The sequence below is a fragment of the Rissa tridactyla genome, chromosome 5, assembly GCF_028500815.1.
Source record: "Rissa tridactyla isolate bRisTri1 chromosome 5, bRisTri1.patW.cur.20221130, whole genome shotgun sequence".
NCBI lineage: Eukaryota > Metazoa > Chordata > Aves > Charadriiformes > Laridae > Rissa > Rissa tridactyla.
The window spans coordinates 63,163,721-63,191,518 of record NC_071470.1 but is presented as its reverse complement, the minus strand read 5'-3'; the positions used below and the strand labels follow the sequence as shown (position 1 = coordinate 63,191,518).

Sequence of the window (27,798 nt, the reverse complement as noted above, 5' to 3'; positions counted from 1 at the left end):
ACAAAGGAAAAGCTGTTTGTTTTTTAAACATATCCTCATGTATATAAATAAACAATACCAAGTATACATACATCTTTGTACTTACACACACACATCCCTCTGCTGAATACAAACATACTCTGTAGATGCTTTCATTATTAAAATTGTTTCGCTTATCACTGAAATAGGACCTGATCTTTGCAGACATTGTTCTAAGTCAATTGGAGAGAATCAGTTTCTAGCCAGCAAAAGTGAAATTTTAGATATTGTTCTTATTTAAAGGTCAATGCATTTCAGAGGTAACTCAACCTTCCAGTCCTCCTCTTTTTTTTTTTTTTTCTATAATAAATTATAAGCAAGGAACAGCTTAGAGAGGGCACGGCAGTGCGGGTTTCTTCTTATTCTTTTCATGTAGTTCTATAATGCAGTAAGATCCACAAAGAACAAGAGACTAACTTTCAATGTTATTGCTTGATTTTCCACTCAAGAACACGCTCTCAGAGCTTTGGTATCTCTTATTACATGTAAGACTTTCAGATGCAATCTGGAACAGATTTCCTGACCACATGCAGTCCTTGCAATGACTTTACTCCCCCAGAACGTTCAGATGGGGGAGAATATGTTTAAATATAGCTATTACGGATAAATTCAAATTTTATACTTACCAGTTTTCAACCTAAAATCCTCTTCCCCATTTCAATGTATTACAGTATTTTTCATAATATCCTGTCATAATTGGACTGCAATCTTGTTTATATTGAAGTTGCTGGGAATTTTGCCACCAGGATCAGGAGTCAGATGCAATGCTGCAAAACCATAAGTGGTGGTTTGCCAGACAAAGGTCATTAAATGTTTCCGATAGATCCAAAAAAAAAAAAAAAAAAAAAAAAGAGAAAACACATTACAAGGTTTTTAAAGTATTTGGGAACTTGCTTCTTGCAAATCATTATTGGAATCCGTGAGCCAGTCACAAGTAGGATCAACACACAAGCATTTGACTAAGTTATGTCCCCTCTACATTAATGAAACCGTATGTTTTGGTTATAACAATTCCTCTCATGTAAATATTAAAATCCTGCCAGCTAAAAATAAGAACAAGCAGGCCATATACTCTCTGGCAAAGTGCTACAGCTTTGTGTGTAAAACTACTTTGTGACAGGATTCTGATTTGTTACAAATTTCTGTTCCTTTCTGAGGCAAATTTATTTCAATAATAATATGCAGAAGCTCTGCAGTACTGATAAAAGTGTGGATTCGTCTCCACTGAGAAGTCAGTTTTGCCAAACGTTTTGATGAATTTGAAAGATGAGGTGTAGCTGCACAGACCAACACAGCTGCAGCTTCTCAGATCATAAATACTGACTCTCCAAAACAAGCCCCTATAAATCTGTCCACTATACACGTAAAGAGAAGTGGTTCAAAGATCAGAAAGGTGTCATACCATGGTCTTCACATTCATTCAAGTTATATTCCTATCCCTCTGCAGCCTGAAGCTGGAGGCAACCAGAAAATTTCAAGTCAAGCTCACTTTTTACTCTGTGTGCATACATTTCTTTATCCCAGGCAGTACAGGGCACACTTCCCCCCTGTCCCCCAAACCCATAGTGTTATTTACATTGCAAATACATCAGAGAAGGAGAAGACAGCTCCAGCTGAAGCTGGCGCAAGACCTGGCACTTCAGGCTGCAATGTGATCCCAGCGCCAAGAGTCCCCAGAGAATTGGCATTCTCCCTCCAGCTCTACCATCCACTCTGCTTATTTTAAATTAATCTTCAGCAGTATGTTCGAAGTAGATTTCAGTCCCATCTACCGTGGACACAGGATCAAATAGTGCCTGTCTGAGTGCGTACGGGAAGTGGCACCCCGAGCTTCTCCTGACAAGCCCATGGCAGCACCCATGGGAGCTGCATGCTCTCCGCTCTCCCCTGAGGCTCTGTATCTGGAGGGAAATTCTCCCACTCCAAGTTTGCATTTCTGCTTTGGATTCTCTGTTGAACTTGTCTGTCCAACAGGATCAGTAAGAGACAGGCCCGACTACAGCATTCTCCCGTTTTCCTGAAACGGCATTATTAACCAGAACATTAAAACAAGAAAATACCACCACCAAAACCTACAAGTAGTCCCCTGTAAAATATCTGCAAAACATGATTAAATTAACCCCAGTTTAAGAATTATGGTTCTTTTCCTTACATCACATAGGTGAAATACTAGTTAACATAGTATCCGGAACATCTTGCCCTAACCACTGACTATTTAGTTACTAGGCTAGTTTAATAGTAGAATGGGAAAAGAAGAAAAACTTCTGAGGTGCCCAGAGGCCATCTGGGGCCAGACTTCCAAGTATTCCCAGTTATACGGAGATTGAGGTCAAGTGTCAGAAGAAACACATAACATTCAGCAATCTTTAGTAACTGTGTGGGTGCACTTCCCTTCGAAAAGAAGAATGAATCATCCCTCTTCAACATAAGCTAGTTTTAAATATAATAATACAAGGCAGAACATTTCATTCTTATTATTAAAAAATGGGATACACTTCTTATTAAAAATGTAATTCAAGAAAGGCTTTCCTGAAATAGCTGCATGTGTCAAAACATATCCTAGGTGAAGAATCTATCTATATTCTCACAGTACAATCAGTCACAGAAATGTGGTAACCACGGTGTGCAGCATCTCTCTTGTGCATGCACGCTTCGGTACAAAATAGTACGCCTAGCTTTTTCCCAGCACTAACAGAAAGATTATGGCAATGAGTTATAAGCAGTGTTTCAGGACTGAGACTGGGTATTTCTATTCCATTCAAAAATACAATTTCGAAGTTACCTCTTACCCTTTTAAAAGCCTGCAGATGATTGCTGTGACTGTCGCAGACACCGCTGCATCTTGGCTTGCTAGCCCGCACCACGCCAGGACTCACTGAAGTGAGCAGGCCACGTCCAGCTCCAGAATTAAGACACATTGGTGCCTGGCAGGGGACCAGAAGCCTAGAGCATTTGGCATTTGTCAGAAACCTTGACTCTGGAGATACTTAGCAGAATGGCTGCTCTCATATGGCTGGCAGCTGATAAACCATACCTCCAAGATCTCCTAAAATGACCTAGATGTAGGAAGTCCTAAAAGGCACAGATGTAGAAAGTAATGGAAAAGTCTGTTTTGGCATTCTGTTGTGGCTTAGCAACTTGTGCACCGTGAGCCAGTGTCGCTTTCCTTCCCAGCGCTGGTCATGAGCCTAAACTCTATGGCAATTACAAAGCAGTATTTATGTTATACTTTGGAAGCCTCCATGCTCTTCTGCACTCATCCTCAGAGCAGAGGAAGAGGTGGGAGAGTTTTATGTTGAGGCTGAGAGCAATTTCAGAAGACAATCTGTTGAGCAGCAACACGAGCAGGACAACCCTCTTAAGAAAACACCACTTGTCAGGACACGTCACTGATGGAAAGAAAATCTGAAGTGTATTGTGCTAAGGATGAACTTTCTAATCCCACAGCTTTAAAGCTCATATGCAAATCTCTGAGAGCCTTCAAGGACAGGAGAGGACAGTCTCCTAGAGAGGAGATACAGCCTATTCAATTTTAAAAACAGTGACTTTCCAAGGGGATGCAAGGGATGATTGCAATTTATGAAAACACAATGTGAAGACCATGCATAGTTTTCCATTTTACCACTGTTCACAATACAACAGGATAGCTCAGCCTATAAATACGTGTGCACAAATATAGAAAAATAATAATATAGAAAAATAATTTGAATTAATTTACCAGTTTTATGGCATTTATATGTATGATTTTCAAGAATCCACTTTAATACTATCTGATTCTATATTTTTTCTTAGTATTTTTTTTAATTTTTGTATTTATATTCCATTAACTACTTCCATCTGCTACATGGCTGAACTACTGGCACCTTTCGGAGAGGTGGGATTTTTCTGATTACCTTGATTTTTGTCTTGTACATAGGGATTAATTGTTCTTTATACCTGTTGTCTGCCAACACTTCTTGAAGGTTCAGTCTAGCAGCCAGAACTGAGCTTTTTTTAAACCCTAGTTGATCGTTACACAAACCGGTTACGGCAGCTCCCATACTACTTCAGATGCTCTCCAATTTTCAAGGAGCCCTGGGCAACAAGATGCCTACAGTGTCGTTAGCATAGTATGACTAAACTATTCTTTTTAGTTACAAGATAGCACAGAGAGCATTTTGGAGTACAAACAAGTATCTAAAGGGTGGGTTGAAGGAGGATGGTACCAGACTCTTTTCATTGGCTCCCAGTGACAGGACGAGGGGCAATGGGCACAAGTTAGAACATAGGAAGTTCCGTTCAAATACACGGAAAAACTTCTTTACGGTGAGGGTGACAGAGCACTGGAACAGGCTGCCCAGGGAAGTTGTGGGGTCCCCTTCTCTGGAGACTTTCAAGACTCGCCTGGATGCAGTCCTGAGTGATGTGCTCTAGGCAATCCTGCTTTAGCAGGGGAGTTGGACTAGATGATCTCTAGAGGTCCCGTCCAACTCTGAAGTTTCTGTGATTCTGTGAACTGCCTACCAGGAAGGCAACTGGAAAGCATTTTATATAAATCAAGTCATGGGAAAATGAGCAGCCCACTGAAACTTAAACTTCCATTCAGATATGAAAACTTTTTGCCTGCATACCTCAGTGGCTCTTTAAATTTTGAAATAATGGGTAATTTAAATGCAAATTGAAGAAACTGTTTACATATTTACTTTCTCTTCTTGTCATATATATATTAATTGAAGACAGATTTATATGCCTGTCAAGAGAAAGGCAAAACGATCTATCCTCAAGTATGCATTCACCTGCTGCCTGCCATAACCTGTCAGCTTTGAGATTATACTAGTGGGAAACTGTATTAAGCATTCATTGCCTTTACTTTCTTGCCAGTGTTGCTTCCAGGACCTGATGCAACACCTAAGGATGTCCATGAAAAACCCTCAATCTGTTCAGGCTACTTCATACTCAATAGAAACTTTTTAATGGGATGATTCATCTTGGTAAGTAAACTGCTGGAAGAGCCAAGACACGCTAAATTTTACACAGCTGGTAATACATGGGATCAATCTCTCCTGTCCTTCCAGTACACAACATCATGGTTTTATTTTGGCCACTAAAAGACATATTTCTCTGTCTCTGTCAGCTGGGCATTACTCAAAACTCAGACTACAGAACAATAAAGTCAATATCAAAATCATAGTCAGCATTCTGCGTTGGTTCTGCAAGCTTCATGACTCGATCATTTCATCTTACTAAATTTAACATTCCCTACTGGCTTCCCGAAAAGATTATCATTTCTCATGTTTAATTTCTGGACATAAAATAGTCACACAGGAAAAAATGGCAATAATAAAGTCAAGAATAGGGCTCTGCTGAGAAACATGCAGTGAGGCACTGCCGGATAGATTAAAACTGAATTCCCCAGCCTGAAAGTCAAGGCTTGGCTCAATTCTTAAAAATCATCATACATACAACTATGGGACTTCACGTAATTCGTTGGGAAGTTAACTACATTGCTGGTGTAAGTTTAAATTGAATTACACTGAAGTCAAACTCCTCACAATGAAGAAAATGCAGGATGACTTCATTTCACTTAGACACTGTAAATAAGTCTAAACACAAAACTTTCAAATTTGAAGAAGAGCATCTGTATCTGAATGAGGCAGATTAAGTCGAGTAGGACAAATATGCACTATAACTACATACACCAGCAAATACAGGTGAGGCAACCAAGTGTGTCTGGTGACAGAATACCACATTCTTTGCTCGTGTGAGACACTGAATGAATTAAATAGACGTAATTAACCAATACAGAAACAGAAATAGAGCAGGAAGATGTTATTTGGCTTTTTTCAAAGTTAACTCAGCAGATCCAACCGCTCTTCTTCAGCCCATTCAAAATTACTACCGTGAAAAAACACATAGAAATCCAACCTCTTCTTCAAAATATCTTCCTAATGCACAGTCCAGACAAATGAACAAACTGTGCCAAGGACATTGCACTGACTTTCCCAAAATATTTTTTTCCCAATTTGTACTCACCAAAAATTGCCATTTATAAAGCAATAAGTCTTCTTGCCATGGGCTGCCAGAACTGGTAACAGGCACAAAAAGCGCATACTTTCAGAGATTAATAGGGAGCAAAACACAGCTGTGATTGCATGTGAGCATACCTAGTCACCATACCCACTGCATGTCAAGTAGCTCCACTAGCACTGCTGCATATGTCTACACCGATGTTGGGAGCATCATTAACATGGGCTAAGGCTTAGAGTATCCCATGAAAACCTGAGAAGTCCGGCTTGCTTAATAGCAATGGAAAAGGCTGACTGAGGTATACAGTAGCCTGCTGTTGAAAAGCATATTAGCAGAGTGACAACAGAAGGAGTGAGCATTAAGATGCCCTTGCTGAGGCTGGGTAGCTTTCCAGCCTTACACGGGTAGGGCTGCCCTAAAACAACTCCCCATGACCCCTGTGGCCACCAAAACGTAAGGCTGCAGAGGGCAGCACTGCCATGCACTTGGCTTGCACGACCCAGCACAGTACATCACAGGCAATACAAATGAAACATTAACTTTATTAACCTCATGGTTGCATGGATCATAAAATTTCCTTGATTTTAAGTCTCCCTGAAAACCAGTGGACTCTTAACAGTATCAGACTTTGTACGTGCTGACATCGTAACTGGCCTTGACAATGAAAGCTGGCACAATGCCCTTTTCAGTCCTGCCCATTAGCCCCCATCGCAAGACTTTCAGGAGCAAGATTTTTTTGTGAGGCTGCGTGAAGGCCTTGGTCAAGAAGACCAGGGTGGTTTGCAAAAGGTACTGGGATGCGGAGTGGCAAGGACAGGACAGGCATTGCCAGCTCTCAGAGACCACAGCAAGGGCAGAAACACAGCCAGCTCTAAGGCAGGAAGATGTAGGAGAGAGGAAGCAAAGGCTCAACAGAGATGAAAAGGGGATTGCAATTCTTTCCCTTAGCAGGACAAAGAGCGAGCTGGAAAATGCCACCAAGTACAGGAACAGCCAAAGGCCTGGCTATAATACCACTGCTTGTTGCCACAGCACACAAAATCTGAAGTAAATTGGAAGGAGCAGCAAACAAGTGGTGCTCTCAGCTAATTGCCTGGCACCACATCAGGGCAGAGTTCAGCCTGTTTACAAGGTCTTTACATTTGGGAGGTCTTTATATACTACTTTGTCACCCACCTCAGCAGAAGGAATAAAAGGATTTGGAGAAGTTGATCTGTGAGTATTTAGATTAATTTTAAGCACAGACAAACTATTCAGTAGGCCTGTTTAGTAGCAGAAATTAGAAGAGGGGTTCTTTGTCACGCTGCAGAACAAAATTTTGCTGGGGAGCACAGACAGAGGTTAGGCATCACTGCCTCCAGCGCAAAAAAATCCAGCTTAGATTTAAACCTCATTTTGTTTAAGAGCTAGCCAAGGTTATTCACTTAAGTATATAAATTAGCGAAGCAAGCACTTAAAGAACTGCCACACACTCCACATAACATTGATCTCATCATCAATTCACCAGAAGCAATTTTCACATTACTGTTAGAGAGGACATGAATTCTACTGAGCAGTAGGGCTGTACAAAACCTTGATATTTTTCTTTGCAGCAAGTTACGCCACTGAAGGAGGAAAGGGCAAGATGAAGAGCTAAGCACAGTATTTAATCTTTACCTATTCTCTTCAGAAACAGAAGCAGGTTAAGTACAACAGACCTCCAAGGATGTACTCCAGCTACATCAAGACTGAAATTGTCCAAATGCTTTTGGTAGATATTTTAGTTGGATTCCAAACTGTATGAATTACCTGCCTTAGAAAATATTAACATTAACATTAAAACAAACAATAATCGAAAATCATGAGGAACAGGGATGGTGACCAATTTAAATTACAGTTTAAAGTTCAAATTCACATAACTCAGTAGCATTACGCTTGGCTCAATTTCACTTATAGACTAAGAAGCACAAAACACCTCAGGAAAAACATTATGCATTAACTGCCTCCATTTCAGAGGCTGGGACTCAACCGAGGGCTAACGCGGTTTGAGGGAGTGTCACACGTGCCATCCAGCACTAATAATTACTAATGTGCATCCTTGCATGACAGACTATATCTTTCCACACAGCAATTTAATCTGTTGAGTTACGGTGTCATCAGTCAGACATTCAATTACTATGGAATAAAAGCCTTACTGAATCTCTTCCCCAGCTTTTGTTGGTGTGAGGTAACTTATGAACGTGACTGAATTTTCAGGGCATTTCCAGAGCAGTATTCTCTGTCTACGTTAAATAATATGTTGATATGTAGTTGATGTTGTTAAAACAGAAAAGGAAATAAAAGAGAGTTGATGCATTAAAAAAACCAGCTGCAGATCCAGCAGTACTTAATGATACTCTGAGAATGTAAATCTCAGTTATCCCAGCTCTGGTGTTGACACTCTCTGCCAAACATAACTGAATTGTGCTTTTATCACTGAGGTACGTAGGAGTCCCAAGACATTAAAAGCACTTTCAAGTGGAAAATGACTTTCATATTTTCTTTCTCCCATCATATGCATGTATGGACAAAGTTGTATTAAAAACACAATAAATCAACATAAACATGTTACACCTATTACAGCACCTTCTTTAAGGGAGCCCACTTCTCCACAAATCTAGATGGCTTTAAAAAGACTGACATGTAAAAAGCCTTTGGGGATTCTTTAAATGGATTTTAGTGCACTTAAGTCTAACTTCCCTTTGACAAGGCTTTTAAATGACAATCTCAAGTATGCATTTGGAGTCAACAGAGCAATTACAGCATTTGAAATAAAGGCTGGTTAGGTATCAGGAATAATATGGAACCACAATAAACGGATTTGCAATCATTTGTGGCAAAATTCTGCTCTTCGATCCATACAGATTGCCTCTAGATGTACACAGGAAGAACAAACCTCTGGAGGGAAGATACGTTTGCCCATGGGCCCAGCTCCTGCCATAATGACTACTTTCTAAAGTAGTATCCAGGGCTCTACTATGTGCCTGTGTTGCTGATCTCTTCCTACTTTCCAGGAAGAACTAATGAGTACTGTAATCGTGTGCTGCACCATTTTCCATATTCACAATACATTTTCAATTTTAATTAAGGCAGAATTATGTAAGATGCACCTCAATGCCTTTTTTTTTTTAAATCATGAGACAGCACAGATGTAAGAATTATATATAAATAGTTAAAATAAATGTTTAAATTTCAGAAATCACAGAAAATACTGTATTTGGCAAGTAATCCATTTCTGGTATTGCACTATAGTTGAACATCTAGGTTCTTTATTATTTTCAAGCTACACTCATGCTGTAATAATATTTCATAAACATAAACTATAAGGTAATTATGCATGTAATTCCAGGAAAGCAAAATCGCAGTTATCCGGAATGTGCCAAAACATATCCCTAACTATTGCCATTCCCCATCATTTCTGTACCAAGTGCAGCAGTGGAAGAGGGAGAGGCAGCAAGGAGAGCCTCACTTTATCTAACTCTTGTTGCTAATCACCACCTGCAGTGTATCTGGCAATACGTATCAAACAGAAAAACAGACGTCCAATAAACAGAATGGGAAAAATTCTGGAACAGCTAAAAATGGCAATGGTTTCAAATATCCATCACTGCCAAAGCTATGACCCTTTTATCAGCATTGTCCAAAATGGAACAGATGGAAGCTAAACATGCTTTTATCCATCACAGGCCTTTAACAAACTGCAGGCTGTTCTCCCTGCCTGGCTTCTCTTTCAGCATTTTGGAAGTGCTCCTCTGCAATATTGCAAACGGAAAGACAGCACGCACGTGCATGCATGTCTTGCACGAACAACTTTTATACTATGACTACCCTTTTGCCTTTATCATAGCTTAACTTGACTTTCCATTGATAAGGAAATAACAAGGGTATGGCCCAAATTATTTCATGCTCCCCCTTTTTGATAGCCTACTGTTTAATTCCGCTATTCATTCTCCTTAGCTCCAGCCATTATTGTCTCTTATACCTTGATTTTACTGTTTGGCTTGCCTGCTGCTAGAAGTACCCTCTTCCCACCTCTGCACCATTTTGTTCTCATAGCTGAAATGTTAGTATTTTTTCCTCTGAGCAAAGATATACCTGGTGGTTTAGGCAGTTTATCTGAAGTTTTTCCTTAAGCCCCTGCTCTCTTCTTCTCTGTCCCTAGAAAATGAGGTCCACACTTAGACATGGCAGTAAGCCACAACACAAACTGAAAGGCAAGAAGCTGCAGACACCCTGTCCTTCTGAAGGAAACCAGCCCCTGGTGTAGCTAATCTTGTTTGGGGATGTTTACCCAAGTTCAGCAAGGTCTCCACTGAGCCAGCTCATTCTCTCACCAGCCTGTGTAAACCTCCTGTTATTACCCCTCTTAACATTACTAAGAGCTTTAATGGTGTTATTGTCCTTGACAGGCACTTTATTCCACCACAGTTTGGGAGCCCCTTGCTGGCCCCACGGGCAAGCAGGACCCACTCGCTCCTGCTGAAGCGTGTGGTTTTGTGGCAGGAGCAGAGGCGCACACAGTGTCCAAGGGACCCCTGTCCCTCTCCCCCAGCACTCTCACCACTGCAGCACGCCAGGCAGAGACGCTGTAAGAGACGGCCTGACGAGGGGCAGAAGACCCTCCAAGCCTTCAACAGAGTGCCTCGGACACTCACAAGGAGATAAATAACGCAGGCCTGGTGTTCAAAGAACTGATAAGGCTAACACTTCAGGCACCGGAAAAGCAGTGGGAGGACTGTCTTGTGAAGACAGGATAGTTCTGCCACTCATGTGGCGAGCTTGCTAGTTCTCTGTTCTCAAGGCCATTGTGTCTGATAAGTGACCTTTGCTTCATTATCCACGAAATGCATATGAAAGTGCACACCCCTGCATATGCTAATGAAGATTACAGTGATCATGCTAAACATATATGACTATGGCACTCGTCTCTCCACCCAAATCATGCTACACCTCACCTGAGAGAAGGGAGAAATCTGAGATGAGGTTGTCCTTGCCAAGGGGGGTGGACTGTGCTTATTCAGCAAACATAAAAGGAGAAAATAAGTGCCCCTAGAGAACAAAGAAGAAGATTGTGCCCCTAGAGAACAAAGAAGAAGATTGTGCCTGGGGAGATTTTTTCCAAAAAAGACGACCGTACCTGGGAAGACTTTTTCCAAGAAAGAAGATTATGCCTGTGAAGATTCCCAAAAAAAGACACTGGAACCAGGACCGGTGATCTCTTTATCTCTGTCCCTCTATTTCTCTTTTCTCTTAAAGTTGTTAAGTAACAACCTTACGTACCACTTGCCATAAGTTGTAGCCCTGTTGTTAAGTAGCACGATGCATACCTCACCATTTGCCGTAATTTGTTATATACCTAACCAATTACTGTGGACTTGTTAAGACCTATACTAATCATTTTGGGAAACTAATACATGTTTGTATACGGACCTTGAGATTTATCTCACCTTAGTCTGCGCTGTTTACAAATCCGAAGTCACTTACCGCCCCTCTTTCCTGTGAGTGGGACGTGACATACGCGGTTGCCATTTTACCACCACGTCCCTCCGGCTCTTATCTCTTGCCGAAGACAGCAGCCCAGTGGGCATGCTGCCACCTCGTTCCGCCAAGGTCGAGGACAATAATGCCCTCTGTGCTGTCACAGCTGAGTCATGCCAAATGGTAGCAGATGGCATCTCCCTCCCAGACCCTGTAGCTGGGGCGCTGCAGTTGGCAGGTCGCAAAGATCACTCTTCCCTGGGTGTTTTCCTTCTCCCTCCTCCACGTTGGCATGCAGCAGACTGGATGAGGAGGCTGTCACATTTTCTGTAATTGCCCTGAAAGAAGCCCTTTGCAGAGCGGATCCTCCTGCTGGCCTTGGCTGCTGACAGCCAGTGCCGGGATGAAAGGGCAGGCTGCCCCCGGACATGCGTCGCCTGTAACACACACCAGGGAGCGGGAACACTGGCTGCCGGGTACGGCTGGTTTCAACCCAGAGCAGCAGTCCTCCTCCCACAGAAGAGCCTGTTTGGTCTGCAGCAGCAGTCAACGTAATACCATCAAGCACTGCTCCTTGACATTATTCCTTCATTAATCATCACCTAAATTGTAGACCAGCTTCATTAAGACCCGCCAGTCAACCTTGCACTTGTAGTTTGAAGCTATCTCTTCACAAACATACATCAATCATGCGTTCTCCTTGTTATTTCTTCCAGAAAATAAAAGCTAACCACTCACTGAAGTTATGAATACAATGGGGATCTGAAATTCAGCACAGAAGATCAAGATTTCACAACCAGTTATGCCCGTTAGCTTTACAAAAGACATAGAATTTAATTAGCAGAGATTTTCACCTCCAGAGATAGCAGTACAAGCTATGACTCCATGAGGACAGATGAGACAATGTCACCCTGGGCACAGACATTCACATCCCACAGAAAGGTTTTCCTTTCCTGCCAAAGGGAAGCAGTCAGGCTAACCCAGCTTTTACCACGCTGAATAACAGATCAGCAACAGGTACTAGTACATGATATAACTGTGAAACTGGCAAATATGAAGTAGAAATGCTGCTTTTCAGCCTTAAATTTGACACCTGTGCTGGAGAAACAAAGACAAGCGAGATCCTTGCACTCACCATGGGCTTAAAAATTTTTGTCCCACTCCTTAATAAAAGGCTGAAAAAGAAGAAAGATGACACTTTATTTCAAATAAAGATCAATGGTCCCCTCGGACCAGTAATGGAAAAGGGGGAAGATGAAAGAGTCTACAAAGGACTTGTGAGCCTCTTGCTGCCACAGCCACAGGGTGGAGGATTAGGTCAGGTGGCAACACCCAAGCACATGAGAAAACATGAAGCATATATGCCTTAAAATCTGTAAACTTTAGGAAAATAATCCAGTTTCTATTCAGATGACGTAGGCACTAGAAATTGCCATATTTTGAGGGTGTGCCCACTGCCTGTGTAATTTTGCCTCCCACATCGGGGGCACAAGCTCTTTGGTGCACCAAGGAGCTGAGATCTCTTCAGACTCAGCCACCGGCTTTTCAGACAGCTTCAGGCAAATCACCTATTCTCTCTCTTTCCTGCCATTCTAAGTGGGATGCCACCAGCTACTTGACAGAGGTATATGCACTTCAATTGATTTACTTTTCACATCTGCAGAGGTTCTTGCTAAAAATGACAACAAGCATGGGAATTTCATTATTATTATTATTATTATTGCAGAAGACCAGAAGGCATCTGTACTACAGAACACCCCAGCAGAAAACGGTACCTTAAATGCCTGTACTTTGGAGCATCCCTCCATAACATTTCTGTCTCACCTCTTCCTACAATGCTATTCTCATTACTTAGTGTAATCAAGTACAGATGATCTTTTATCAACTGAAATATAGAAAGTGCACACAGGCAATTGTAGTAAAAACATTATCATCTTATCGTACAACTTTGCATGTTGACTAAAGCTGATGGATCCTCAATTCTGTGAGCAGAGGTAGACAGCAAAGTAATCACTATCATAATTAAAAAAAAAAAATATCAGCAATATGGACATTTAGGAAAATCTTTTCTCAAAAAGCTTGAGTTACCACTGCCTCTGATTTTTCCCAGTAATGTCTACCCACTTCCCAGAATCTGTTTGGGAATATAAGTTTCAAGCTGTGCTTCATGATATGCCAAGGATACTGCTGACATGAAACAAGCCAAAAACTGAAGCCCTGAACAGGGTATCCAACACAGAAGTACATCTACTACTTCACTGGACTTTTTGATGTCGCCACTAGAGGGACATATATGAAGCTAAAAAAATTAAGCTAAGAGACATCAAAGTTGCCACTCAGACTGCTATTGTAGTTAGAAAGAAAAAAGGCATTTTGTTTCCTTTGAGACAAAGTTTGTATTTATACAACAAAAAAATGCCAAAAGTATCAACACACATGATTTTTTTATTAGCAAACAAAATGGTGGGTTCGTGGCATATAGTTAATGGACGTAACACAGACATTGCTGAAGACTTACTGTAGCTTCACAGCTGATTCAAGCCATTACAGTTGGGGTGTGATTTATCTTCATCCCCACAGAGTCTGCACTATCAGAGATGAGGAAATTCCTCACACCTTAACGGAACAATGGAAAAAGCCAATATTGCTCCCCTCTCCTCAATCTGGTCCCCAAATCACTATCAAAAATTGTCAGAGCAATAAGCTCTCATTCCAGTTACCTTGCTCACTTCCCATGGACCACCTGGCTTTGTGGAAGCTATCTCTGCCTGTCTGGCACTATCTAAGCCATTTGCCAACATCAATATTGATTGTCAAGCACCAGTACCAGCTGCAGTGCTGAGGCAGAGGGAAAAAAAAAAAACACCTCATCATTGCTGTTTTTAAAGATGCCATTGCCATTATATTCCAAACTCTTGTATGTAACGGATGACCTCCAGAGTGACACACGTACGTCACGCAGAGAAGATTGTCCAAATGAACGATGTTGCTAACTTATCTTACAGAGCAAACACACATCAGACATGATGTGCACCACGTGTTAAGCAAGGCCAATAAAAGCAGTCTGCTTCTAAATTAAAAGACAAGTAAAAAAATAACTTTTTTAACTTCAGCTTTATATACCACGCTTGAGTAATGGCAAAGGCAGGCAAAGAAACGGAACTCATTCAAAATTTTTATAGAGTCTGTGCAGTCTTCTGCCACATTGAACTAATGCCACTGAGAACAGATGATTGAAAAGTAAGTGGAATTACTCTACAGGAAACAAAATGAAAGCTACAAGTGTCCAGGAGTTTTCAGAAGTGCTTCATCTGTCACCTATCTTCAAAATAGACTGTAACTAGGAAACAGCATTCAGAAAGCAGGCAATATTACTACTTCTTCTAATATAAATATGCACACTTTTAACTTATAATTTGTACTCATTCACAAAGATAGAAGGGATTCGAGATAGCAGGGTTTATATAGGAAAATTGGTGATGGCTCATGTTTCACTAACTTCAAAGTTACACATCCAAGCTGTATGAGTGTGGATAATTTGTCTATTCTGCACATGCTGCATACCTCAGAGAAGACATTTAGAAAGGTCTCTTTTTTAATCTTTTCTTTTAAGTGGTTCTTGTATCTAGGTTTAATTCCTTTAGAGCAGATGGCCTAAACTGCTATGATTTCTATTGGATTAATTTTATGCTGAAAAAAGGTATCTATGAATGAATATTTTATAATTAAATAAATTATGTTTAAATCAGCTATTGCAGGCTATTCTATGCCAGATACAAGTGCTGGAGTTCTGCCTGAAAATGGACCGCATCTTCTGAATGGGAAAAGGTGCCCCATCTCCCCTTGCAGGATAAACAGGACATTTTCTAGTAATTCTTTAGTAGCCCAAGACTGAGTCACACCAATCTTGATCTTTAAACAGATGTGATATCATGAGGGGATCTTCCATATGAAGGAGAGGAGGAAAAACTACTCATATCATTCCGCAAGTATGTGTCCCAGTCCTGGTCTTGCCTCTCTCCTCCAAGCCCACAATATAAAGGTTATAAAAATTTCTTGCTGGCTGTCACTAGTTCAGATTTACATTTCCTTAACATCATTAATTTGCACGACTTGTTCCTCTCACAAGCATGCAGGTATCATCTCAATTAAACACATGCGGACAGGAGGGCACAGAGAGGTAGTACTTGGTCCAGTGTTGTACAAGGAGTCACTGTTGGAGCTGGAACAAAAAGCAGGTATCTTGAACTTGGTGCCTTTCCCCAGTGTTGTTCAGTGGCCATGACAACAAAGGCACGAAAAACATGGCTAAAAGGCATATCACATGCATTGACCTATATGGAACTGTGCTTGAAATTAGCAGATTTTATGGTGCCAGCACAACACCTTGGTGGCATTACTCGCCGTCTCATTTCACAGGGATGTAGGACTGGGGAAGTTTTGGGTTTTGGTTTTCTAAAAACTGTGACGGAGGCAAACCTATTACCAGCATGTCAAATATTTGCGCATCATGAGAGCTGCTGTTCGAGATGGAAAAGGGTTCATTCCCACTGAGCTCTCACCATTAACCTTGTGAGAAACAAGCAGCAAAGCTTCAGCCGGCTTCATTTCTCTGGCTCGCTGCCTCCATGCATTTCCAAGGGTCACTTAAAAGAAGGCAGTTTACAGTTGTTACAGCCTCCTTTGAAGGGCAAGAGTGAGACAGAGCATGGCAATGTGTCCACATGCAGAGAGGTGGCTCTCTACCAAATACATTTGTGAGAAATCACTCTGTAAATAAGGATGGCAATGTGTTCAGGGTATCTTCAATAGGAAATGAGCCGCACCCGAAGCTGCTTTAGTGCAATATGCCATTACACAGAGATATCTATGCGCAGTAAGGCTGGTGCCCATTTGATTAAACAGCCTGCCTGCTCCCTCCAGAAGATATCAGAGGTACAATTAGTTCAGTCGGCGGTATCAACAATGCCCTTGAGGTCCTGTGCTGCTGACAACTAATGAAGAGGCACTGCTGGCTGTCAGCGTGTGCAGGGGGAGGCATTCATCTTTGTGGCAGCACCAATTAAATCCACTGAGGTCACACCAGGAGGAGAAGTCAGCCAGCACAGGGAACAAGTCAAAGCAGCTGACTGGTTTAACACTTCATTTTGGGGTTTTATATCATGGAGAAAAGGGAATCAATTTTGTGCAAGCCATGCTGATGGCGAAGGGAATACAGAGCACCTGCATGATAGCAAAGGCAGAGAGAGTACCTCAGTGCTCAGGTGTGTGTGCACCAGTACTATGGAAAGGCATATTTTGCAGCACAGTGGGAAACCTCTTAATACACAATTTTCTTCTTAAGTCAAAAGAAGGGAATTTGCTTAGTGCACTGTGTTCCTAACACTCTGCTAAGCCTTCAAGGAAAGCTGCTTGCTATATGTGTGGGTGTATCCTCACCTTGGACATGGCAATTACTTCTGAGAAGATAAGGCAGGGAACTCTTGCCCCTTATTTCTCACAAGGCTACATCCTTACAGAAAACAAACAGTTCTACTTCAAAACAACAGGGTTCAAAACCTTCTAAAACATTTCCATCCCTGAGACATCACATTGAATTATACCAGTCACAGTCAAACATGTCAGCTAATAATCACCTGCCCTGTTTGATGCCTTGCTTTCCCATCCGACAGAAGTCCGGCTGTATATGACAACTAGGACTGCAAAGTATTCTTATCAGAAGAGAAGAATATTGAAATAGAAGCTACAATAAGTATCTGGTGTCCAATCTGTTAAGGTACATGGGAGGCACTACAAAGAAAATGGCTTGTTTATTCACAAAAGATTTATCTGTAATTCCTTTTTTGTCTTACTTGTGTCCCTTAGGCAAAAAATGCAAGTGAACTTATCAAATCCACATTTTCCAGGCCTTCATGGACCCTTAACTGAAAGCACTGCCAATCAGTAGGTGTCAAGAATTATCACCTACTGTGGCCTTCCCATTTCAGATGTTTGAGAACTCATGGCAAAAGTCTTGAAGGACTTAATCTGCTAAGCACTGCGTATCACCGGGAACTGGAGAGTTTTTAAATAACAACACGCTGGCAGCCACTTATCTTCTCAAACCTCACAACACACTTGTGGAGGCTAAAGGGCCTGTTTACGACAGTGAAATCACTGTGACATACACATATGCAAAACAGATCCCTCCTGACTCTCCGCCATAGGTGCACAGACCTAAGCAAATCTAAGCTGTCTTAAATATAAGATAGCTATCCTGCGGAAATGAAATAACATCATCCTTTGGAACTAAAAAATTCATTAAGCTTTGAGGAGTGAAAGCCTACTGCAGCACTAGAAACAAAATAGTTTATTATCCAACCTTTTATGTAAAGGAAGCTTAAAAGAAATCCCTCAAACCCACCTCATGCTCCCTACCGGAACAGTTAATCTGCAGGAAACTTCATTTGCCATATGGTACGCAATTAAAGACATAAAGAAATAAAGAAAAAGGCCTGTGGACACCTCTTTTTTTTCTGACTAATGAGGAAATAATTCTAACAATTTCGAAGTTCTGAGAATTAATATTTCACTCCCTTGCAGAGATTCTCTAATAAAGCCACAGGATTTGGGGAAATGCTCTGTAGTCAAAGACTTCACAAGTCCATAAAGTCAGCCTAGAAACCTGCTGAAATACTGCTCACTGTTCTGAGAAAGCAGAGTGAGAATTTCATGCTAGAAAAATGAGACTCAAACATGCTGTGAACAGCAACAACTCAAGTCCTCCAAAATAATGTAAAAATACATCGTAGGGCACTCTCCACAACAGCATTTGGGAGCACTTTCCTAACATCAATTTGTAAAATCTACTACAGACTTGTAAATTACCTGAAAATAATTCTTACAAGAAAAGCTGTGAGGCAAAAGCAGCTAAATCTTTGAACAGTATCACAGAAGTAAAGATTGCCAGAGCATCAAAACTAAGTGCTAAGACAGGACTGTACATGGCGGTCCAATGAAACTGCTTTTGTTTCACATCCTTTCCAGCTGAAGTATTTGGGAAGGTAGCTTAAGTATTTTAAGTACATGTAATATTTTTATTTATATCTTGTCCTTCTACTTGAAGAACCAGAAGTAAATTGTGCCATTGCAGCAATCCCTTTGGCTTGTTTTCAGCTAGTACCACAAAAGGAACCAACACTTCTGTTGCATAGTGTCACTGAAAAACTGCTCTCTGAAAAGATGTTCGTACAGAGCTCATCTAAACAACAATAAAAATGGTGTGATTTTCCTCAGCAATATGTTTGGGCTTGTTATTTTAACTACAGCTTCAGGTCCGACAAACTGATCTTAAACAAACAAAAGTGTACAGTGCTGAAGGCAATTCCTGGCTTCTGCAGTCTCCACCATCCAGGACTCAAGGAAGATCTTGTGTTCCCTGATGGGAAAGGAGATAGCCCAGGAGCCATACACAGAAGAAATAAGCAGACACGCAAGTGCAGAAAAAAGGAGCAGCAGAGACTACAAGTAAGTTCCCTGAAATATTGCAGTTATTTCCTAACAGTCTCGATAACCCCTAAGGATGAAACAGTGCCTTATGCTGCAGACACATAACTCGGGGCTGCACTGAGTGTGCTTTTAGAGGGATGAACAGACTTTGGTAACTCAGTACTACCAAAGTACAAATTCATTGACACAGATGCATGTGCTGGACTATGAGACTTTGCCAGTGGTGAAAAATACAGCACACACATACAGAGTTTACAAGCAAGGTGAGGGTGACAGAGCACTGGAACAGGCTGCCCAGAGAGGTTGTGAAGTCTTCTCCTCTGGTGATATCCAAAACCTGCCTGGATGCATTCCTCTCCAGCCTGCTCTAGGCTCTTTGGCAGGGGGGTTGGACTAGATGATCTCCAAAGGTCCCTTCCAACCCCTACCATTCTGTGATTCCGTGAATAGATTCCACAAGGAATACCGAAGATCAACATTTGGAAATATATGTTTTAGTTTAAACAGTGCTAATTAAATACTAACACTCATGCAACTGAACAACTCATCAGAGAAAACTTTAGGATATTTGTGTCCCTAGGGGAACTCATGCCTTAGAACGGAGCATGCAAACAGATCACGTGCTGGCAAACATGGTCATGTAAGTAAGCTTGTCTTCAGTGCTGTTTACTCAGGAAATCTGCATGCAATGCAATACAAGTCGGGGACAAAGAAATACATGATTCACTAACATTGAAATGGTGAAATACCATTGGAGTGCTGGTCTGGCTTCTTACCCCTGAGGCCAAGCTGTAAAATGATTTCTCACTCTCACAGAGCAGGACATCAGCCACAGCATAAAGATCTCAAAGAACAGCAGCTGGGGAGGTAGCAGTATGAGCAGTTTAGTTTCCAGGATCAAAGCCTAGTCAACGATGAAGCACATTCCTTTGCCCATTCAATAACCATCATCTCTTCTAGGCAATTACCTACATAGTGCCAGATTATTTTGAACCGGTGGTGCTTCCCGAGTGCACCAGGAGACAAGGATTCAAGTGCTGGGAGCTCCTACAAGCATCTGGACATCCCTGGAAAAGCCACAGGCTCCTATGGCAACACTTGTCATGCTGCCCTCACTCAAAATGCCTTCAGGCAGCAACCCTTGGAAAGTCCAGGAGACTCCAAAAAAGACACTCGAGCCCTCTGTGAAAAACACTGGACGAGTCTGAGCTTCCCACATCTCTGTGCTCAGCTCCTCCTGATGCAGATGGCGTGCAGCAACTCAACTCAAGCAGGAATCAAGTCCCCCATCTGCAAATCACCACACATTCAAACTACGGTGTTTTCGTGTGCCTCTGTTCTGCACCTCTGTACCTACGGGTGACACCTAGTTCACTGAAACACAGCTAGGTCACCCGATTCAGTTCTGTGTGAACACAAGTGCCTTTCCCCATTGCACCTGCATACCAAGATAAACACCTCAGGTTTCCTTTAGACAGGAACAAATACACAGAGTGAGATTTTATCTTCTAAATAAAACTAGTAACAATCGGTAAAGAAAACACAATCACTTGAACAAACCTAATCACACAACTTTGCTATATGTACATATTTCCCATTAAAAAAGTCTTTATTTAAACCGTCTTCTGGTTTCTGTTGAGTATGAAACATTCCCAAGTGCGATAGAAGCTCTTATTAACCACAAACATCACTAATCACCTCCTTGTCACACTGACTCCAGTACAGAAAACTGCACAGAAGTGTGGCGTGGGCCTCGTGCTGTACAGGAGACAGTTTCACTCCTGTGAATTAACTTCATCAGCACAGCAAAAGAAAAAAAAGGAATAATTTTAAGTATTAAACCATGTCATGACTTAAGGAATGAACAGAATGTTTTCAAAATGCAAATTAAAGGCATCTGTATTTTAATTACAGCATCAAAACTGCAAGATACTTGTCTCCACACACATTTCTTTCATTCATCTTCAGAGATGGCTGCGCACAGAGAATTAGTTTCATAGTATAAACCTACTCCCACATACATTCTTAAAATAATTTGCATGCATTACCAATAAACAAACACACACACAAGTTTTCAGGCCGCCCACAGACATGATAGACAAAAAGAGGACTTGTCACTATTGCCTTTGGGATTATAACTAAAATTACTTCAACTTTTAATACAGGGAAAACAGAATCCAAGAGCAGCATGAGCTTCAGCGCCATACATTTAACACAACATTCATTTAAGCTGACAAAATAAAAAAAAAACTCTGCAAATAGATCCTGTTGCTATGTAGCTTTTTTCTCATATGAAAGCTAACAAAGGCTAAACAGAACCTTGGCTACAATATACTTTTCTCTATTACACTCAATGAGCTCAGTTTTGTTGCTGTAAAACTGACTTTTATATTGAGTCACTAAGAGGATACAGATGACAAACAGCTCCATTACAAAAGGCTGACAATACTTGCCTTGAGAAGCAACAGTGACACAACGACAGTGGCAAAGCTCACTTCATCTTTGCTTAACGTACAGCTGACAACACTTCCACATGCACCGTGGTGCCTGCACAATCAGCCTGAGTCTCAATTTAAATTTCATCCCCCAAAGACAAGTGCTGTGGCATGAAATGTCCTATCTGATTTCCCAAAAGCTTTTTTTTTGGTCACGAATCCTTAGCATAATATCTCACCAGGAAAATTACTCCAGCATGAAGTCACTATAGCTGCATGCTTGTTAGCAAGGGGGGAAAATAAAGATACTGGTGCTACCCTAAAAACATTCAAAACCCCATACTCAGAATTAAGAGCAAGCAAACAGAAAAAAAAAAAAAACCCATACCCGATTCTCAGGGAGACTCCAGATAAATATTGAAGGCAGCCCAAAAACTAATTGCAAATTACTTTTTAACTTGACTGCATAGAAAGATGGCATAACAAATATTTTGGGGAATCACAACAGCAATCGTGCTCTCCCATCAGCATTGCCCATCAGTTCAGCAGCTGGCACTGCCATTATCAGCTGTGCAGCCCAAGCTTTTTAACTTGGGCATGAAGGAAGACCCTGGGCTGAGGCTTGGCACATAAAGGCTCAGGCTGGAAGAAAGTCGAGCGAGAGATGCTGACACTTTGAAAACGAGCAATAAACAGTCAAATTATGGTAACAGAAGCAACAAAGATGGTGGCTAAGACTTAACAGTGTACTGGTAACTTAAAACCAGGGCGAAACATTGTGTTTCTGGAGTCTTCCTACAATTTCGGCAACAGCCAGGTACTGTTGCAAAAGCATTCAAAGAGCAGCAAAGTACGGTCTGTGTGTGTACCAAATGTGCTGTACACATCCCACAGGCATCAGTGGTGTTTGGGATCGTATGCAGAAAATGAGTGATCTCTGAGGAAGGTGCCTGAACATGGACAGAAGGGCCTGCCTTCAAAACGTAAATGTTTGACTCTTCAAGCCTTATTCCATTACCATTCCCTACTACCCTGCTGTCAGCCAGATTTCCTCCTGTTGGGAAAAATTACTAGCTGTACCCGAGGGAGTTCTCTGCAGCTCAGCTGTGGCGGATCCCATGCAAGCACTGACCCTCTGGTGCCATACAGCTGCCTGCACGGTTGCACAAGAAGGTTTTCATGCCTGTACCGTACACACTTGGGCCTACAGTTAAAAATTCCACACTAGATGCCAAATTCACACAGACCAGAGGCATAATAAGAACACTCAGGGCGAGCATTATCAGACAGATTATGGTGTAATATGAATTGGGACATATGGAGCACAAGCTTCAGCAAAATCCTTTATATTGATGTCTTCATTCACACGTGATGTGGCATGACAGCCATTTTGAGATGGAAACACCCCAGTTTTGTGCTCTTCCTCAGCAGCACCTTCTAGTTTAACTTGTGGCAGTAACTAAAGCTGCTTCTCCCATGGTCACATCTATCAGAAGGAAAGAGAGCATCATCGCCAAAATCAGTGCCAGTCCATTTCTGTCTGCTCGTCTTATCCCCTCCGCGCTCACTGCTGTAGGGCACAGACCCTACTGCAACAAAAGCAACAGCTATAACTATGGAGGTTCAGCTTCTCTCTTTCCCATCTACAACATCCAGAAGAAATACAGACTTAATTTACGAAATGACTGATTGGAAGTCCCATTTCACCTGGAAATTTTAGGGCAGAAAGCATTCTATGTGCTCTGGGGGGAAATAAAAAAAAATTAAAAAGGGCGCTTTTTCAATTGAAAAAACTCTCTTCGTTTTCAATGGAAACAAGATTTTAGTCAACCCCAGGCTTGCAATGTTAATAATATGTTTCTTTCAATATTTTGAACACATGAAAAAGATACACACCACAGTGAGAAACTTTTTAAAATGTGATTGATTCAAGCTGGGGTGAGTGTTAAGCAAACCTCACAGATACCATGCTTGCTTTCTTAGCACACTAACCCCTTACTGCACATAGCTTCCATAATCAAATTCTTTGCCGCATATAAAAGGAAAAATAAAGCTGCACTGTGCTGAGCTGCATCTGCAAATTCCAGTGAGTGACCGGCCTCTTTTAGGCCTCCTTATATTTGTACAACATATCTATACCTCCATGCATCAGTCAAAACAACTACATTTGTGCCTTGACACCAAGATGGTTTAAGAGCAAGAACAAGGAGGTGAGCTTCAATAAACATTATCCTCTATTTACCCTTTTGAACAGCCATAATGGGAAGGTAAATTAAAAAGTAAAATGGGGATTAACAGAATATACTGAATAAAAACAGTGGGCTAACTGCATGTTGAAACATAGAATTATTTAGGTTGGAAAAGACCCTTAAGATCATCAACTCCAACTGCAAACCCAGCACGGCCAAGTCCACCACTAAACCATGTCCCTAAGCGCCACATCTACATGTCTTTTAAATACCTCCAGGGATGGTGATTCAACCACTTGCTTGGGCAGCCTGTTCCAATGCTTAATAGCCCTTTTGGTGAAGAAATTTTTCCTTACATGGAAGAAAAGACTGACCCCCAGCTCATCACAGCCTCCTTTCAGGTAGCTGTAGAGAGCTATAAGGTCTCCCTTCGGCCTCCTTTTCTCCAGGCTAAACAACCCCACTTGCCTCAGCTGCTCCTCATCAGACTTGTTCTCTAGACCCTTCACCAGCTTCGTTGCTCTTCTTCAGACAGGCTCCAGCACCTCAATGTCTTTCTTGTAGTGAGGGGCCCAAAACTGAACACAGTATTCAAGGTGCAGCCTCACCAGGGCTGAGTACAGGGGCACAACCACTTCCCTAGTCCTGCTGGCTAGACTATTTCTGATAGAAGCCAGGATGCTGTTGGCCTTCTTGGCCACCTGGGCACACTGCTGGCTCATATTCAGCTGGCTGTCGACCCACACCTCCAGGTCCTTTTCTGCCAGGCAGCTCTCCAGCCGCTCCGCCCCAAGCCTGTAGCGCCGCATGGGGTTGTTGTGACCCAAGTGCACGACGCAGCGTTTAGCCTTATTGAATCTGTATTTACAACTCTTTGGACCTGGCCATCCAGCCAGTTTTTTACCCAGCAAAGAGTACACTTGTGCAAGCCACGAGCCATGAGTGGGAAACGGTGTCAAAGGCTTTACTAAGGTCCTGGTAGACAACATCCACAGCCTTTCTCTCATCCACTAAGCGGGTCACCTTGTCACTGAAGGAGATCACGTTAGTCAAGCAGAACTTGCCCTTCATAGACCCCTGCTAACTGCGCCCTTTTACCTGTTTGTCCTGTATGTGCCATGTGATGGCACTCAAGATGATCTGCTCCATAACCTTCCCCAGCACCAAGGTCAGGCCTGTAGTTCCCTGGATCCTCCTCCTGGCCTTTCTTGTAGATGGGTGTCACGTTTGTTAACCTCCCAGTCAACTGGGACCTTTCTGTTAGCTGAGATTGCTGATAAATGGTTGAAAGTGGCTTGGTGACCATTTTCACCAGCTCCCTGAGTACCCTTGGGTGGATCCCATGTGGTTGCACAGACTTGTGTACATCTAAGTGGTATAGCAGGTCGCTAACCATTTCCTCTTGGATTATTGGGGCTTCATTCTGCTCTCCGTCCCTGTCTTCCAGTGCAGGGGGCTGGATACCTCAAGAACAATTGGTCTTGCTATTAAAGACTGAGACTTACTATTAAAAGTACATCAGCCTTTTCTTCATCCTTTGTCACTATGTTTCCCCCTGCATCCAATAAAGGATGGAGATTCTCCTTAGCCCTCCTTTTGTTGCTAATGTGTTTATAGGAGCATTTTTTATTCTCTGTTATGGCAGTAGCCAGATTAAGTTCTAGTTGGGCTTTGGCCCTTCTAATATTCTCCTTGCATAACCTCATGACATCCTTGTAGTCCTCCCGAATTGCCTGCCCCTTCTTCCAAAGGTCATAAGCTTCCTGGGTTTTCCTGAGTTCTAGCCAAAACTCTCCGTTCAGCCAAGCCAGTGGTCTTCCCCGCCGGCTCATTTTTCAGCACATGGGGACAGCCTGCTCCTGCACCTTTAAGATTTACTTCTTGAATAATGTCCAGCCTTCCAGAACTCCTTTGCTCTTCAGGACTGTCTCACAAGGGACTCTGTCAACGAGGCCCCTAAACAGGCCAAACTCTGCCCTCCAGAAGTTCAAGGTAGCAAAGAGAAGGCTAGCAAATCACTTCAGAAATACTTGCAGTCAGGAGACCACTCAGTTGACAGGGTAATGTTCTTGAAACAACTCCACCCGCAGTAAAATAGACAATAAAAAAAAACACAAGTAAAAACAAGTTTAGGGTTCTAAATCAGTGATGCTTGCTGTTGTCACAATGTGCTTATCCACGCACAGTGACCAGGAAGTATTCTTAAGTGATGGTACTGATGTCATCAAGCCCATGTGCTATACTGATAAGCTTTTGATGCTAAGTTATGGATTCCTTTGTTCTTTTGAAAGTGGCCAGACCTACAGCAGACTGGCTGTTCGTGCATCTAGTGTCAGGCCTATAGTCTCGGCAATAAGTGGTCTCACTAAATGCAACAACTACTTCATAACATCCAATATAATCTAAAATAAGTACCAAATACACTTGTACTGTCACTACGCCACTCAGTGGCCCAGCGCCTTGCTGTGAACAATCACGCTTTACATTGACACATCCTTTTCCTACGTTGCCTGGAGATGAATGAAAAAATTAGGAATGAAAGTATTAACAAATTAACCATTTTTCTTCTTTAAATTGAATCATTGATCATCTTCAGCTTCTGTTCTGGCAGAACAGATGTGGCCGTTTGTCACTGAGAAAAAAACTGCAAAGACTTTTTACATGGAGTAGAATATCCTACCTGGAACAACTTCAAAAAGGAACTTTCCTGGACTTTCTTCATTGCCGGAATGCTCAATTACTCTGTTACCGGGCAGAAAGATGGTACCCTAAAGAAAAAAACAACAACAAACATGGGATTAAAACTGCTACCATGCTTCTGATAGACTGACACTTCTTTTTTGACTGGGCTATACATAAATATGTGGCGTTGCACTAGGGCAGCTGACCTCCAAAGTGAGACTGAGGAGGGATTATCCCAAAAGCCAACATCATAGATCCCCTTAATTAACTGAGGCCTTCAATAGTGGTTTTAGGGTTTTACATCTCTTGGGGTTTTGTTACTCTGAAGATTTTTGTACTAATTCCACTGTGCTGCACGGAAAAATTGGGACTAAAAGAAAGGGCTAGTTTGACCCTGTTGGTGAAAAGCTATGAAGTTGCATGTGTGAGGCAGATGAACTTACCAGCCAGGCTTCCTGGCTAAAGCCAAAGGATACACGTACAGAAGAATAACCTCAATTTGTGGTGTGCATACCCAGTCCCTGCTCTGTGCCCTTTTGCTGTAGCATCCCAGGGAATCAGTACAGAGAAAACATCCCACTTCCACCAACGTTGCCCCCTCCTCCCTCTTTGCCCTGCTGTCACTTCGGATAGATAAGCCACCCCTTTCCTCTCAGAGCTCTTTTTCATTTTCAGATATTACAGCCCCTCCTAGTACTATTTCCTCCTCAGTTAGCAGGCAGTCCTTAGTGAAATTATGATGGGACGGCTGTCCAGAGCCAATTTCAGAGCGGCATCCTAGGAATTGTATCAGGTACGAGCTTTCTATCACTGTTAATTGGAGATAATACTTACTTACCAATATTCTCCAACTACTGTGTAACAGGGCCCCTATCTCCAAAGTAAACAACTTACATAACTTACACGGCTTAAACATAGACTATCTCAAGTTGGAGGGGCCCCATAAGGATCATTGAATCCAACATGGAGCATCATTTTCCATAGTGGTTTCACCAAATGCTGCTTCTAAATACCTGTCAGACCCCTCACCCAAACAGCAGTAAAGGAAAAACATCAATTCTGATATGCAGTATTTGTTGCTATGGCCTGTAACCTTCATTACAAGCAGAAACACTCACAATTATTAGGAGGGCAAGACAAGCAGAATGTTATAGTCTTCTTGCAAAGATCTTACAAATCAACAGGAAAAAGTCACCTGAAGAAAGTGGTAACAAATGTTTCACAAAAATCAGTATTTGTACCATCTGATGTGGAGACTGAGCTCTAAACCAACTTGCCCGTATATTGCTGTCTGCCAGCAGGTATGCTGTGCCAGCGGAAGCCGAAGACAGGGTCCACAGATATTTTATCAGATCATACAAAAGCACCTGCATGAAACACTATGTTACTTTTTATTGAAAAGAGATGAAACAGAACAGTATTCTGCTGAGGTGGTATTAGCAGCAAGCATTAGCAGTTGTCGGCAGCTTTCCCTACTCGCTGCA

General features: G+C 41.9%; 1 protein-coding gene across 4 annotated transcripts in view; it reads right to left on the bottom strand.

Annotated features, from left to right (window-relative positions):
- Nucleotides 1–27,798, bottom strand: part of ARHGAP24 (Rho GTPase activating protein 24) — a 225,790-nt gene that overhangs the window by 118,061 nt on the left and 79,931 nt on the right. For all 4 annotated transcript variants that reach the window (XM_054202154.1, XM_054202153.1, XM_054202155.1 and 1 more), the window contains exon 3: nt 26,313–26,400. In XM_054202154.1, coding sequence (XP_054058129.1) covers nt 26,313–26,400 — 88 coding nt within the window. The remainder of the gene's footprint in view (nt 1–26,312; nt 26,401–27,798) is intronic.